Source organism: Ceratotherium simum, chromosome 9 (genome assembly GCF_057802395.1).
Source record: "Ceratotherium simum simum isolate JZ-2026a chromosome 9, ASM5780239v1, whole genome shotgun sequence".
In the NCBI taxonomy this organism is placed as follows: Eukaryota; Metazoa; Chordata; class Mammalia; order Perissodactyla; family Rhinocerotidae; genus Ceratotherium; species Ceratotherium simum.
This window is the reverse complement of record NC_141908.1, coordinates 77,065,225-77,081,535: the sequence shown is the minus strand read 5'-3', so window position 1 is coordinate 77,081,535 and position 16,311 is coordinate 77,065,225. Positions and strand designations below refer to the sequence as shown.

The 16,311-nt window shown below is 40.2% G+C and overlaps 1 protein-coding gene across 1 annotated transcript; it reads right to left on the bottom strand.

Moving 5' to 3' along the window:
* Nucleotides 1-435: 435 nt before the first annotated feature.
* On the bottom strand, nt 436-15,338 carry BZW1 (basic leucine zipper and W2 domains 1). Its single transcript, XM_087435572.1, has 12 exons — nt 15,188-15,338; nt 14,037-14,110; nt 11,636-11,812; nt 9,625-9,719; nt 8,710-8,775; nt 7,956-8,091; nt 6,637-6,746; nt 6,322-6,492; nt 5,712-5,858; nt 5,047-5,185; nt 3,470-3,592; nt 436-3,020 (listed from the first exon to the last, which is right to left on the bottom strand). The coding sequence occupies exons 2-12, from the start codon at nt 14,098-14,100 to the stop codon at nt 2,989-2,991; spliced, it is 1,260 nt and encodes a 419-aa protein (XP_087291698.1). The 5' UTR covers nt 14,101-14,110; nt 15,188-15,338; the 3' UTR covers nt 436-2,988.
* Nucleotides 15,339-16,311: the final 973 nt, after the last annotated feature.

Genomic DNA, 16,311 nt, shown 5'->3' with positions numbered 1-16,311 from the left:
GCCTAGTGGTTAAGTTCAGCGCGCTCCACTTCAGTGATCTGGGTTCGCATGTTCAGATCCCAGAAGCAGACCTACACCACTCATCAGCCATGCTGTGGCAGTGACCCACATACAAAATAGAGGAAGACTAGCACAGATGTTAGCTCAGGGACAATCTTCCTCAGCAAAAAATAAAAATAAAAAAGATGGTGATTGGCAGAAAACAAATTCCCTCTATTTTCGAGTGAGGCTGGCAGAAAACAATACTGCTTCAGGATATGATATGCATCAAGATATGTCTGCCAATGCAAATGTCTATCACTAGGTCTCTTACTCTTTAAAAAAGATATATTAGGGCACACATTCTCAATGGGGGCAATATCACCCCCAAGTGGGATCAAAGAAATTCTTACTCTTTTCGTGTATAAAGCAGATACGATATATATACAGCATATCTACGATATTAAAATTTATTGGGGTGCTATTAGAAAAAAGTCTAGAAAGGCTTCTTGGGGGGGGTTGATAATGAGAAAAAGCTTTGAGAAACACTGAAGCAGAAGTAAATCTCTCAGTCACAGGCATTTCCTCTCACCACCATCATTATGCTACGTCAAAAGATCCTGTGGCATTTTTGGTATCTGGAGTTTTCATAAGAACAGAACAATAAGTATCTCTAGGACAATACTCCCAGAATAATTAAGATTAAGAAACTTATGATCAGCTCTATACACACATTTAATTATGGCATCTAAGAGAAGACTTATCCATAGAAACTGACACCACGTTAGGAAAATCAATTAACATTTATCCAATCATAATTACAAGTACAATTTTAACATCTATATTAAGAATTACATATTTGAGGCCATAGGTTGGCACTGGCAGCTGAGTTTCATAATTACCACTTAAAATTCTAAATGAAAATCTGCAAAGTCCTTTTAGAAAGCATTCCTTTTCTTTATACTATACTGTCACAGATGACTTTTCCATTTACTGTAGCATTGTAGTAAGTAAACACTACTTTGTCATTATGAAGAAAAAAACTCTGTGATCAGACAAAGATCATAATGTAGTTCCGGAAGACTACACACTCTTTCACTATACACAGTATATAATAACACAGGGTACACTTTGTACAGCAGGAACATGCGATGATTTGGTTGTAGAAATGTTAACGTAGTTTCCACTACATCAGAATTATGCATAGGTGTTTACAGTTTGGGAGTCATAAGGATGAAAAGAGCAATTATTTAATGCTTACACAGTAGAGATGTCTGAACACATAACATACAGTTACCACTAAGTATTAATATGGAATTTACAAAAGAATAAAAAATTAAAAAAGAAGACTGACCTAGGTAACCTAAGTGTAAGGATGGACTTTATTTTTTAAAAAAGTCTTTTGAGGACTACAAATTACAAAGTAAAAGCAGATCACTATGTAGAAACCTAGTGAATACATTTTGCCTGTGCATGAAAACTTTATCAAAGTTATTCACTTAACAATTTCACCCCATTCACAATGATACCAGTTATAATGCTCTTCTTCATAAGGTTACTATACCTTTATTTCAAATTATATTACACGTTATTCCTCAAGATGAATTTTTAAACACCAAATTCTTGGCTCACAAGAATGGCACCTTTGAAAGGGGCAATTTCCACTGAGTCTCCAGTGGCTTTATTCCAAGCTAGTTTCTTTCACCAATCAAAAAAACTTTCAAAATGTTCACTTTTAACATGAAGTCTTTCCACGAAAAAGTGTGGCCACATTTTATTTTCTAATGACTACATATATAGATGGGTAGCAGCAAGAAAAGAAAGATGAAAATGAAAGAGTAGCCATTCAAATAAATGGATCAATTCTCTAGAAGAGATATGTGGCTCATGGCAATCAAAAAAAAATGGCAACTAGGTTTATGTTAGTAGCCAAATGCTTGCGTCATAAGTGAATATGTTAAGAGAATGAAGCTGGGATACATGAATATATCATTATCGCTGCACTTCATTCTTTACGACAAATACTCTATGCCAACAGGAAATATGAGTTATATTTAGAGTCCCAATTAGAACATGCTGACCACTTAACATTTTCAACAATTCACTCGTTATAGTACAGTCATTTCCTTTACTCACAATACTGTATGAGTCCTTTCCTATCAGTCTAAGTGTATGACAAGTGCAAAATACTTTAAATGACAGGCTTTTCCAAGGTACATTTGAAAATGGTTGGATGAAAAGAATACCCATTTGTTTTGCCCAGAAAGATACAAAGTGAATGCAGAAGTTTCTCAATGGGAAAAAGCTCAACTTTCTTCTTCCCACCACCTCTGCCGCATACCATTTCCCAAAAGACCTCACTTTCAAGCTTGTTCTCCATGGCTTCACTAAGGAATGAAAATCAGACAGCAAACAATTGAGCTCAAGGACATCTGAGGTTAAAAATGCAACAAAATATTAACATGCAAGCAATGGTCCAAATACTCAAGATTCATGTTAATGAACTCAATTACTGTCTATGAGATTTCCACTGATGAGCAGGGCTCTGGGCATACCAAATTATCACACAAATCATTGCTTTTTGAGACTTTGGATACTTTTTTTTACAGTTTAATTTGCAAACAGAATTTTTATAACAAATTATTTTTAACCAAATCATATCTTGAAAACTGTTTATATAGAAAACCCAGGGAATAAAATGAACTGTTCATTGTGGAAGGCTTAAATTACATTATTACAGTAGAAAATACAGGAGGTAGAAGATAACTGAAAAGACTAATGCAACATTAGATTCAAATCTACAGCTCCTGTAGCTACTTAAAACATGGTTTTAGAAACTAAACCCAACATTTCCAGTAACTATAGAAACAGTTAAAATAAAATTTGCCATGAAAGCCCTTATATCATGCTTGATATAGGGAGGTAGGAAGATGTAAGAACCAGGACACATGAGACATGACAATTTATCTACAACTCCTGTTTGCTTTACTGAGGGTGTAGTTTCAATATTCAGTCACCTTCTTCAGCTTCAGACTCAGATTCTAGAAAAGGGGAAAAATGCAGTCAAGCATTATATAATATCAGAAAGCAAAAGTTCCCATTTATAACTTTGAGGCTTTTTATTATAGTTAAGGAATTTTATTAATAATGTCCTACTTAAATGAGGGGGATATTCAAAAGTATTCACTTGTAATTCTCGAAATTTATAAATATTTATTAAATATTCTCAAAAATTCCAATTTTCTTCCTAAGAATGTTTAATATTATGGCTGAACCATCAAAATACTTCATTAATTAAATTTTAGTTCTCCTCCCTTGCCTTAAAGTAAATGAGGATTTTCAGGTCTATCATAAATAAACAAAAACCTGTACTTCAGGTACAAAATGGTATCTGAATGAAAGAAGGTAGCATGTGTGGACACATTCTATGATCACATTAAAATTAGTTCTCAGGCTTTACCAAACAAATGGCACAAAGGCAAAGACTTACCTTCTTCAGCATTTTTGAGCCACTCTACAAACTTTTTCATTTGCTCAAGGAAGACACTTTTCCCCTTTGCAACATGTGCATCTTTATACCACTTCAGAATGGGCTCCTCACTCAGGACTTCAGCTATAAAGAAGAGAGCGACCGTTACATTCAGGGAGTCTTCAGATACTCCTCTAACTCAGGCAGAGTTAGAACCCGCCTAAGGTGCAAATACCTACACGACAAAAAAGATCCCACTGAAAGGTTAAGTAAAAATAAATCTGTATTCAAAACTCTCTCAACTAGTTTCTTCAACAAATTAATTTTTAAAGAAAAATAGAAAAGATGAAACGAGAGCCCTACATTAAGAAACTTTTTATCAATTTATTGCCAACATATAAACCTACAACTAGGAACAAAACTTATTAAACCAGTGATTCTCTCAGTTGAAGGCAAATTTACCTCGTGGGGACACCTGATGATGTTTATAGAGACCTTCTTCGTTGTTTCACTGGGAAGAGGTGCCACTGGCACCTACTGGGCAGGTGTCAGGGAAGCTGTTACCCACTCTGCAATGCACAGATAGTCACCTCCAAGAGTTATCTGGCCCAAAATATCAGTAGTACCAAGGCTGAGAAACCTTGTGATAAATGATCAGAGATATCTGATGGATAATTTGTTAATTTTTTTAGGTTTGAAAACAGTACTGTGGTTTTGTTAAAAAGGAAAAAAAAGTCCATGTACTTTACAGATCCATACTGGAAAAATTAAGAATTAAATGAAGATTTCTAGGATTTTCTTTCTAAAGAATCTGAGTGGGAGTAAGTAAGTGGGGGTACATACACTTTCAAAAAACCTAACCACAAACTGATAATCACTGAAGCATGGGCACTCAGGAGTTCATTACCATATTCCTAAAAAAAAAATAGTAGTAATTCTGGGGAGGGGGGTAGACCTCTAAGTTTATAATATAGGAACCAACAAAATCATTCCTGAAAACTAGGTGATAGAAATTATACATGTGCACACAAACTACACTTACTAGGATCAAGGCTGGTCTGATACAGAATAATAAAAAAAAAATCGTTATCACCAATGATAGTACATTAAATACTGCAATGGGCTCTATTGCAACAGAGGTCTTATCTTTGTTAACCACTTGAGATCAACTTTCTGAAACTTCGACCACAAAAAAGGGAACAATAACTGAAACAGGGAGTTCTCCAGAAGCACTCTGAACTGGTCTTGAAAGACAAGTGCAAGTCCACATCGGGTAGTGGGGCAGGTGAAGGGAAGTCGACTTTTCACGGGCCCAAGACTACAGAGATGTGAAGAGTGTGTCCGGGGAGGAGCTGGTTGAGTATAGGAGGCGAAGTCTGAGGCTACATCAAGAAGGCCTTAGATTGTAACTTAAGATTTAGATATGTTTTGATATTAATGCACAAAAAAACCACCCAATTCAATCAGAGACAACTCAGTCCTGTGATTAGAGTACAACATTTTAGGGAGCCAATGTTATGACAACTACTCACTGGAATTATTTTGAGTGTTCTAGGATTTTTATTAAATGTATTCACAAAATTCAAAATTTAAATTACCTTTATAAAAAAGCACCACTATTTTCTGGAAGGCTTTCATGAAATGAATGTTGTCATAGCAGTACTCCTGAATCTTCAGTAACAGAGTCAGCTCAGACTGACCTTGAGTAGTAAAGGCAGCAAGTAGAGGGCTGTATTGCTTTTAAAGGGAGGGGAGAAAAGATTTATTCATTACAATGACCACCCATTACAAAATTCTTAAACACAGAATGTAACTAATTTTTTTTACAATCACTGTGAATTATATTCTGTTTAGTGGAAATTGAGGGGGGAAAAAAGTAAAGCAGAAAATTCGAATAAGCATCTAAGTCAAAAAAGCAATACTGCACCAAGGATTTCAGATAACTGTCAATACAATGTTAATATTTTAGAGAGAAAAAAAAGAATGCTCCTATTTTCCAATATTTCCTCAAAAGCAAACACCAAATTGCAGACTTAAGCTACTTTTAAACATTTGTTTGTTTTTAACCTGTGAAACAGTGGCCCAAGTCAGACTTTTGAAAAGTCACCAACAGTAGTTAACATGTTCTTTGTTGACTTATTGGTGGGTTATCCCTGGGAACCACAGGATGTGATAAATCCTCTTAGAAAAAGTACAGCGACAATTCACTTATCCCCACTTAAAAGAAGAATAATGTTTTGTCAAGGTACAGTTCTAAAAATACCTTCAAGTGCTTGATGGCTTGCTCTGCTACAAGCTCCTCTTTTTTGTTCCATTCCACTGTGCTCATTACACTAGACCAGACTATTCCAATGACAACAGGTTCTGGGATGTTGTTTTTTTTCATCTCCTCCTTGACATACAAAATTATCTGCAAAAGAATATAAATTTAGTAACAGAAATCAGTTTTGATATGTACATACTACACACATCAAACTTAGACCTTTTACAAAAGCATAAGAACACTTTTTCATGCAATTGACAATGACCACATGTGTACCACACGTAATCAGAGAACTTTTAGAACTGAAAGGGATGGAACTCTAGTTCAAACTTGATTTACACATAGGCAAACTAGCTAGGAAAGGATTGAGATGGAAATCAAAGGTCAGTCCATTGGCTTGCACCCTACAAAATCCCCAAGTGTTATAATTTCTGGGCACAAGTAAGTCACTGAGCATGAAAAAGACTGAGGCGAAATCCCAGCATACCCACAGCTACAAATTAAAACCTACTCTGGTGAAACACTTTAACTTTAAAAGTTTCTCAAATGAATAAAAAATTTCTTTGCCAGAAACTTAGTCATATAAATATGATAAACAAAAACATCCTACATCCTTAAACGGATCACCACGGGACATCTGTTCCTGCAGCTCTTTCTGGAGTTCCTTACGAGCTCCTATGGTCTGCTGATTCCGAACATATTCTGAAAGCTCTTTCAAGCCTGCCTCAGTAAAATACTTCGTGAAGTGTTCGACGCTTTGTTTATTGGCAGGAAAAAGTTCCTGAAAGGAGAATTTAATCTAGTTAAATCAGATTAAGAAAAACACTTTCCCTCCTTTCACAGATTAAAAATGAAAAAGTTCCCTTATTACGCTTTCCTCAAGTATTGGCCAGAATGGGAAGGAAGAATGAAAAAAGTTACAAACCATCAGTCTGTTATCCATGCTGACTTTCCGAAGACTTGCAGCCACTGCATTTATATCTTTTTCATTTATCCACGATTTAAAGAGCTTTACAGCAAAAGCTGCTGAAACCCCTGTAGAATGAAAGAGCTTACTTAACAGAAGCACCTTCCAGGACTTCATCTACTTGTATCTCCCCATGTCCTCCCTCCACAGTTCAACCACACAGGATTACTCACTTTAGCCCCAACTTAACTCTAAACTTCCCTCAGCCACTGCTTACCATTTCACTCCAATTTCTCTTTTCTACCATTTCCTAGTTGTATACTCTTAGTCAAGTTACTTGAACTGTTTTCTTTTTTTTTTTTTAAAGATTTTATTTATTTATTTTCCCCCCAAAGCTCCAGTAGATAGTTGTATGTCATAGTTGCACATCCTTCTAGTTGCTGTATGTGGGACGCGGCCTCAGCATGGCCGGAGAAGCGGTGCGTCGGTGCGTGCCCGGGATCCGAACCCGGGCCGCCAGCAGCAGAGCGCACGCACTTAACCACTAAGCCACGGGGCCGGCCCTGAACTGTTTTCTAATGTGTAAAATGAGGGCAGCAATTCTTACACTTGATGGGGTTGTTGTGAGAATTAAAATAAGGCACATTAAGTACTCAGTACTCTAAGTAGTTAAAAAAAAAAGTTTTATTACTGTACAGAATAACTTAACTATGGAAATTACAGTAGGGAATTTATTTTCCTTTTCAGCCTTACGTTTCCCCAATGTCACTTTCTCTATTAAAGATGTTCCCAAGTCTCCAAATTGGAACTGATCTCTTTCTGGGTTTCCACCACAATTCTTTTTCTACTTTATAGTAGAAAAATCCTTTATATAATCCTTTTGTCTAGAGCCTGGGTATTTGCTGTATGCCTAAAAAAAGCCATTAACTCTGGATACCAAAGGTATCCATTAAATGTCTAGTGAATTTGAATGAAACTATTAAGTTTAAGAATAGTTAAAAAACTAAGACTAGGGCCGGCCCCGTGGCTTAGCGGTTAAGTGCGCACGCTCCGCTGCTGGCAGCCCGGGGTTCGGATCCCGGGCGCTAACCGATGCACAGCTTCTCTGGCCATGCTGAGGCCGTGTCCCACATACAGCAACTAGAAGGATGTGCAGCTATGACATACAACTATTTCTGGGGGAAAAAAATAAATAAATAAAATCTTTAAAAAAAAACAACAACTAAGATTATTACACAAGTCAAATCTACATCATCTATACCCTTTTATATCAGTTCATCTTTCATGCTCTTATCTACTCCACCCTCAGCCAAATAACTTTACTAAAGGTTGATTACCTTCTTTGACCAAATTCTCATTATAAAGGCTATTAAGAATGGATGCATTAAGTGTTCCATTAGCCAGAAGAACACCAGTCAACATAGCCAGCTTATTCCTCTCCGACTCTGAAAAACCCTTTAAGAACAGCAGCAGCTATAAAAGCAAACAGTTGAGGGTTAAAAGAGCAATTGTATTATATAAAGAGAAGTAGTAAAACATACTATATTGGTTACAAGTGTGGGGTCTGGGGTCTAACCATCCAAGCTTATATCTCAGTTATAATATTCACTTGGGGCAAGTTACCTAACCTCTGTGCCTCAGTTTCCTCATATGTAAATGTGGATAATAAAACTTGCCTCACAGGGTTTTTGTGAATTTTAAGTGAGTTAATAATTAGAAGAGGGTCCAGTACTTGATAACTGTTGCTATTAAAATTACCAGATTTCCTGCGCACCTATATGTAGAATAACTACATATAGACTCAAATAGCAAGCATGCTTTCTTTTTCTCAATGTGTTTAGCTCTGATCCTCTACCCTCTATCTTTTGAACCAACTCTACTTTGATTTTTAGCCTTTTGCCACTTGTTTGGACACAGAACTAAGAAACAGTGTACAGCAAATTACACTAAATGATATACCCCAAAATCGTATTTCAAAGACAGCCTACCTAAATATGTAAAATTATCTCAAATCTGTGGCAGAATCAGGATTTGGAATTCCCCTCTTTGACCCCAACTTTCGTTTTCCACAAAGCTTACTGCTCCTCATACCTTTTTAACTTCATCTTCAAACCCTTTCTCCAGGTATTTGTAGCGCCTGATTAACTTGTTAAAAACCTATGAAGAATAGTAAAGGAATTTGATGATGACTTCTTACATACAGATGCCAGATTCCTAACAAATTAGGTCTGGGCCATTGAGGTCTCTCCCACAGTATGTCTAGAACAGCAAAGAAGTGAACCTTCTGCTGGAGAGAAAGTTTACAAGCCGTTTACACCAGCTGGGGAAGAGTCTGTCAACTCCCAAACCCTACAATACACCAATGCTGTTAGCACTTTAATAGCCACCCTGCAACAGATTCTTATTGCCAAATATTAAAGCAAGGACGAATTATTGCTCAAATACAAGTCACTTACCCATTTGTAGGATATCAACAGAATAAGATCACAGAATATAGTTCTATTTTCCTAATGACATAGGTAACATTCTCTAGGTTAGATGCACTTGAATTCTTTGCTTACAGTAATATAAACACAACTATGATGAAACCTTTCAATGAGATTTTGATCGATAAGCTAATCTGCCTATAACCAATTCACCTTTAAAAAGTTATATGAAGAGTAAATCAATGACAGAGATCACGACAGGGAACTGATTTTCCTTTCAGTTTAATGTTTTTCTTAAAAATGGATTAATTCCAGAGGAATAAATGTGAAAAGGAGAGCTAATTCAATCTTTTTCTACTTTGTTTTCCTTAACACATCTGAAGTTTCCAATTCATCATATTGCACCAAGAACAGTATCTCAGAATACTGAGAACAATGTTCAACAGAACAATATTGAACCTTCACTTCAAATTCCTTCAATCTTCTACCTGCAACCTCTTAAAACTAGACTATTCTTTAGACATTAATCAGATGGATAACTTAGTAGCTAACTGAAATAATTATGTAAAGTTTCACCTACCTGAGCAAATGCTTGCATGGTCTCTAGGTCTTCCTGTGCTGCGAACACACAGACATCTGTACGCATCATGTCATCTGCCAGTGTACCACCTGGAGCTAAGGCATATTTACAAAAAATTTGCAGTGACTTTCATTTACAACTAATAATCATTTCAACCTTACTTTCTGTAAGGATTCTCATCATGAAATAAAGTGATAAAAATTCTAAGAGATGATCTGAAAGCAAAGTCAATTTCTCAGTAGAACATAGCTGATTGGCTCAATATGTGTGAATAAAGTGAAACAATTTATATGAATAAATAAAATAACCCAATGAAACTCATTGCATTAACCATTCAATAGTGTCAAGTCTTTCACTCAAGTGGTGATGTTCAGAGCCGGTTTTTGATGTGTGACTTTCCATACAGCAAACAACCCTTCAAGCTTCCATAGAAGTTGGGCTATAAAAACCCACAAATTACAGTCTTTACCTTTTAGATATATTCATAAATATTTATGGATAAAATGATATCTGATATATATTTTAAAATACAGGGGAGGGGGATACAGTCAGAGGGAACACAGAGTAAGATTGTTAATAATTGCTGAAGTTGGGTAACAGATCATAAATTCATTCTTACTATTCTCTCTGAAAAATTTTAAGAAAAAACCTCCTTAGTAAATGTTTTAAAAATTATTTTAGGGGCCGGCCCCATGGCTTAGCAGTTAAGTGAACGTGCTCCGCTACTGGCAGCCCGGGTTCTGATCCAGGAGCGCACCAATGCACTGCTTGTCTGGCCACGCTGAGGCGGGGTCCCACATACAGCAACTAGAAGGATGTGCAACTATGACATACAACTATCTACTGGTGCTTTGGGGAGAAAAAGGGAAAAGAAAAAAAAAAAAGAAAAGAAAAAATGAAGAGGATTGGCAATAGATGTTAGCTCAGGGCGGGTCTTCCTCAGCAAAAACAAAAAAGATTTTAAAAACAGGCTTATTGATAGCAGGACTATAAATAGAAAATAGGTATCTTTTATATTTCTTACTACAAACCGGTAATACAATGAAAGAAACACTCATTTGACTAAGCATTAGAATGTATAAACATAAGTTCCTGGTTCCACTACTGAGGAATTGTTTGCGTGCAAGTCACTGAAGCCTTTCTAAGTTTCCATTCTGCATGTATACAAATGGAGTTCTGATTCTATCAGCTTGGCTGGGAAAGTCAATACAATACTACTGTGAAAACTTCTGAAATATTGTAAAGAGCTATGGAAATTACATAACCATCATCACTTGAAGATATATAACTAAGTAGTACACTCTATTAAGACATCCTGAGCTGTTGTGTGTGGAGGCAGAAGTTAGAGCAGCACTGTGCAACAGAAATATAATGTGAGCCACATAATGTAATTTCAAATCTTCTAGTAGCCATATTAAAAATAAAGGGTGAAATTAATTTAATCCAATATGTCAAAAATATTGATTTTAACATTTCAGTATTCAAAATATTATTGAGATGTCTTACATTCTTTTTTATATTAAGTCTTTAAAATCCAAAGTGTATTTTACACTTACAGTACATCTCAGTTTGCACTAGCCACATTCCCAATGATAGATAGCCACATGTGGCTAGTGGCTAATGTATTGAAGAATGTAGGATTAGAGTTTTCAGGTATATAGAAGAAGCATTTTGTAAAACACAAGAGATAAGGGTTTATTCATTAACTGGGAGTGTTCAAACACAGGTTGGAAAAATCGCTGATTGGGGATATTGTAGAGACTTAGGAATCAGAAAGAAAAGTCACCCCCAAATGTTATGGTTCTGTAACAGTTTACAATTATAAAGCTAAACAGAGCAAGGCAATCTGCTAACTTACTATGATCTAGGAGGAAAAAAATGGAAAAAATCCTAATGGGGTAAAAAAACAAAAATAAAGCCACCCCAATTTGGTAGGTTTGTCAAATAGTTCATATTCTGGATTCTACAGAATCTCCATACGTCACACTTCCCACAAAACCCAGACACTTACCCAGCATTCCGCCAGCCACCAGAATGTCAAAGAGTGTTTCTGCATATCGGCGGTAATCAAGTTTTGCTCCAGAAGCATCAAGAAACTTTGCTACTGCTTCCAAATCAGTACCAGTTTCAGTTAAGCCTTGAATAATACAGTCTTGAAACTGAGTAGGGTCAAACCTCTCTTTTTCATCTGGGAGGAAAATCCCAAAAGATTTAGCTTTAAAAGGCTTACCAAATTGCCATGAAACCACCACCTTATGAAGCTGTCGCTACCAAATAAGTTAACTGAATTCAACACAATTTCATTTATTTCAACAGCTGGAAAAAACAAACACAAGCTAGATTACCCAAGACCTGCAACACAAGCAAACACAATAGGAGACTAAATGCACATCCTCTGAAAATGCAGTTTCAGATTTGCATCGGCAAATGCAAGGCAGGACTGCCTCGTCACAAGAATTGTGTGGCTTTCCTCCCACTATTTTTTCACACAAGTCTCATAAGTGAGCGAACTGAGCTAGTGTGTTCCTACTACCAGGAGACCATTTCTAACTGGAATGCTCTCCCATTACCTCTGGGCTTTTCTGGAAGTTAGAACATCCTCTAAATCTCAGGTAAATTTTATTCCTGAGTGAAATTTTGTCCAAACGCTGGAGCTCTTGATTCTTCTTTAAATGCCCATAACACTTTCTATGTTGTTTTTTTTAAATCACTCACTTAGTACTTATTAAGGTAATCTTTAGAATAAGTACGTTTATTGAGTATCCAATATCTGACAATTATCTGTAGCAGACGCCTTGCTTTAATCCTTATAACAACCTTGTGAGGCAGATCTTTTTGTTCCCATAATTCAAAAGGGAGATTGAAGGTCAGAGGATTAGGTAATCAAGAAACTATATTGTGTATAGTTAAAGAGCAAGGGCTCTGGCGTCAGGCCGCCTGATTCAAATCCTGATCATGACTTCCTGAACTGTCTGAATTTGAACAACTAGCCTCATTCTTCATGCCTGAATTTCCCCACCGTCAAGTGGTGATTAGAGTAGTACCTATCTCATGAAATTGTGGTGAGTATTAACTGATATAAATAAAACAGAAAGCACTCAGAACAGTGCCCTGGGTACATACCTAGCCTTTACTGAGCTGCTATCACACCCCATGATAGGATTTGATTTCTCTATCTAGGTTAGATGCTATTTTAATTTTCACACAGCACTAGGGTGTGCTCCTAGACCAACTCCTCCCTGTGAGCCCAGGACTTTCTTGTTTTTAACACTGAAAGGTCTATGTTCTGGGAGCTCTCTTCAGTCCCAGGCGAACTGGGATGGTTGTTCACCCTACCCAGGACCCAATCATCAAGAACTAGGAGGGCATAAGTGACCTCAATCTGGAACTGGGGAAATGACATCTCTTCCTGATGCTAACAACAATAACAAAATTACTTGATACTATATTTACACAAAGGTGATACCAGTAATCCACAAACTCAAGACAACACAGACTCCCCCATTACTGCTGGACTGCCCTGGTTTTTCTGTTCCTCCTCTTGATAAGAGTTGCTGGCTTAAATCCAAATGAATCTGCATAGACTAGTCAAATCACTCTTGGGTCTCCCACTACAAGTGGACACACTATGATTAGAGATTACAAAAGATTCTGTAACATATTATCTCAAAGTGTCTGTTACTCAGGGTAGAAAAACAGTTTATACCCTACTGTTAACCCACCTCTCTCTTTCCCCAAAATCTTCTGTAATATAAGGTCAAAACGTGCTTTTGAACAATAACACTGAAAAGTTTTTGGGAAAATATTAAGCTCAATACAAATATATGAGACCACATCTCATTTCACTTTGTCTCACTAGCTCAATGTCTTACTACGAATTCAGTATTTATCTAAGTACCCACAAATACACAGAAGTAGTTAATACACTTCTATTACCTTTCTTACTAAGTCTGTAAGAAATACTTAATTCCAAAAAATATTACAATGTGAACTCTGTTCCATAATTAACTTCCATAGGTAAAGTCTTCTTTCTCTCTCACAAATCATCACAAAGTTCAGGTGAAGTTACTGATTACATTAGGAGCTCTTCTTTTATAAATTATCCTTTTCCCTCAAGCAAAAGTGTGCTTAAATGAAATTTAGCTAGTGAAAATGGAGCCTGTACTTTGCTGCTTTATCTTTATAGTCAAAAAACCATCCACTAACCTTCTTAGAGATATATATATTGATATCAAAAAACTAAAAGTTCTGAAAAACGCTAGAAAAATTTAAGGGTATATCTGAAATGGCAAGCTCCCTTCTGGCATTTTCTCCTAAGGTTTTAGTACTCAGCAAATACTCTGCCAGAGGAACCAAAATATAAAGTTATTCTGGAAATTTCAAAAAGATATTATTATAACATAAATATTTACCTCTTTTTCTGGTTTTAAAACGCTGGCCTGATAGCGTTGGCTTTTGCTGCTTTTGATTATTCATAAAAGACACCCTATGAAAAGAAAAATAAGGTCTTAAAAATATCAGTGCCATAACATTCATTTTAAAACCAAAGCGTCAAGCCGTGGTCTACCCCATATACATCAAACAGAGCACACTTCCAGGCCGGCAGTATACCTGGGGCAGGCACAAAGAATTACCTCCGCGTAAACTAAATGTAACTTCAAAACCTACATTTCTCCCTCAAAACACCCTCTAAAGATGTAATGTGAGAACCACTTTTAAATGACTTGACAGCGCTACAGCGACTGGTGGCAAACCACCCATCATAAACGTAATTGTTCGGTCTCCTCCTCGTTCCTCTTTAAACTCGCCTACATCTCCCGCTGCTTCTGAGCCCCTCCGAAGGCTAACGGCGATCACCACCACAGTCAGGAGGTGTCCAGGACGCGGCTGTCTGTTTTAGGACACTGTCAAAAGGCGCACCCCCCTCCCCTGCAGCCGTGCCGGGACCGCAGCGGCCGCGCACCGCCCCACCTGCAGGGAGCCGAGGGCGCGCCCGCGCCCCGCACCTACGACCGAGCCTCCCCGGGCACGTGCCTCCCGCCCCCGCCAGGACCCCTGGGCCACGGCGGGGCGCGTCGGGGCCGCCCCCCTTCTCCACTGACCCGGGGGCCGGCGGCCGCCGCGACGAGCGGGCCACAGGCGCCGAGGCGCTCCGCGCCCGGGGCCCCTCCGGCCCGTACATCCGCCCGCCCTCAGCGCAGGAGCGGCGGCGGCGCGGCGCGGCGGTGGTGGCGGCCCCCGCCCCGCCCGCCGGAACCCCACGCGTCCATCACCAAGAGAGGCGGCGGCCGCTTTGTTACCCAGGCCGGGCGGCCCGGGGGGGCCGCCTCGGCACCGCGTCCGCCCCGCGCCCGGCGCTCCCCGGCCCCTCCCGCCCGCGCCGGCCCCCCGCTCAGGCGGCCCCGGCCCTCGAGTCCAGGCGCCGGAGCGGCCCGGCCTCATGCAGGGCCTCCGCCCGGGCCCGCCCGAGCCGGGCCGCCCAGGGCCTGCCGCCGCCCTCGCCCTCCACCCGGCGACGAGGGGCCGCGCCCTCGGCCCGGGACGAGCGGGCGCCGCGCCTCACCGAATTTAAGGCGAAGAGAAAAGAGCCAGAAATGCCCGATGTGGCGGCAACTGCGGCGCTGTCTCCTCTGCGACCGGAACTACCGCGAGGAGGAGGAGGAGGGAAGAGGTGTCACCCCGCCCCGCCACCTCCTCTCGCGAGATTCCCTCTCCGGGCCCTCCCGCTCGCGAACTGGCGCCTCGGCCTCTTCCACTCCTCGGGGTTCGGGGCGGGGAAGTGAGAAAAGGGAGGGGGGATTTTCGAGTCTTCTCATTCCCTTATTGGGCCCAGTTTCCCGGAAACTCATCCTAGCCTGGCCTGTCTTTCTTCCACCGCCGCGCCATCTGGCCTCTCAGCACACGGAGGGGTTGGATGGACGAATATCACCTCCCGCCGGTGTCGAGGAAGTTGGACACGTCCTCCCGGAGTCCCTTGCCCACCGACCCCGCCTCTGGCGCCGGAAGTCGAAGGCCCAGGGTGGGGGCGCTGGGCCCTTGGCCCTTCGTGGCGGAGGCTGAGCTTGGTAACGGGGAATGCGTCTGGCCTGCACGCCGGCCCGGAGAACCCGCTCGGGCGACGTTCGAAGCGGGGCGGCATTGCTCTGCGCTGCTGGCTGTGTGGGGTCGTGCAGTGCCCCTCAGGGGGGACATCCAGGTAGAGGGTTCAGAAGGAAGTTCTGCCCTCCACCACTCCTCCGTGGTCTCTGTCGTTCCTTCCTGAGTGTGGTGGTTGTGGGGACTTGAAGAGCATCAGAATCCCCTGGAGGACTTATTAAAACACGCATTGCTGGGCCTCACCCGCAGAGACGATGTGGCGCTCAAGAATGTGCATTTCTAACAAGTGATACTGGTGCTCTTGGTCTGGGGGCCACACTTTTTTTTTTTAAAGATTTTATTTATTTATTTTTTCCCCCCAAAGCCCCAGTAGATAGTTGTGTGTCATAGCTGCACATCCTTCTAGTTGCTGTATGTGGGACGCGGCCTCAGCATGGCCAGAGAAGCAGCGCGTCGGTGCGAGCCCGGGATCCCAACCCGGGTCGCCAGCAGTGGAGCGCGCTCACTTAACCACCAAGCCACGGGGCCGGCCCAGGGGGCCACACTTTGAGAACCACCGAGTTAGGGGATGTATCATCAGAGAGCTGGGGG

Bases quoted from the DNA above. Each gene is read 5' to 3' on its own strand.
- BZW1 (XM_087435572.1), bottom strand. From the start codon at position 14,100: ATGAATAATCAAAAGCAGCAAAAGCCAACGCTATCAGGCCAGCGTTTT. The intron at 11,813-14,036 runs GTAAATATTTAT...TTTTCCTCCCAG, and splicing joins TTTTAAAACCAGAAAAAGAG to ATGAAAAAGAGAGGTTTGAC. The intron at 3,593-5,046 runs GTAATTTAAATT...TCTTCTTTATAG, and splicing joins AGTGGTGCTTTTTTATAAAG to CTGAAGTCCTGAGTGAGGAG.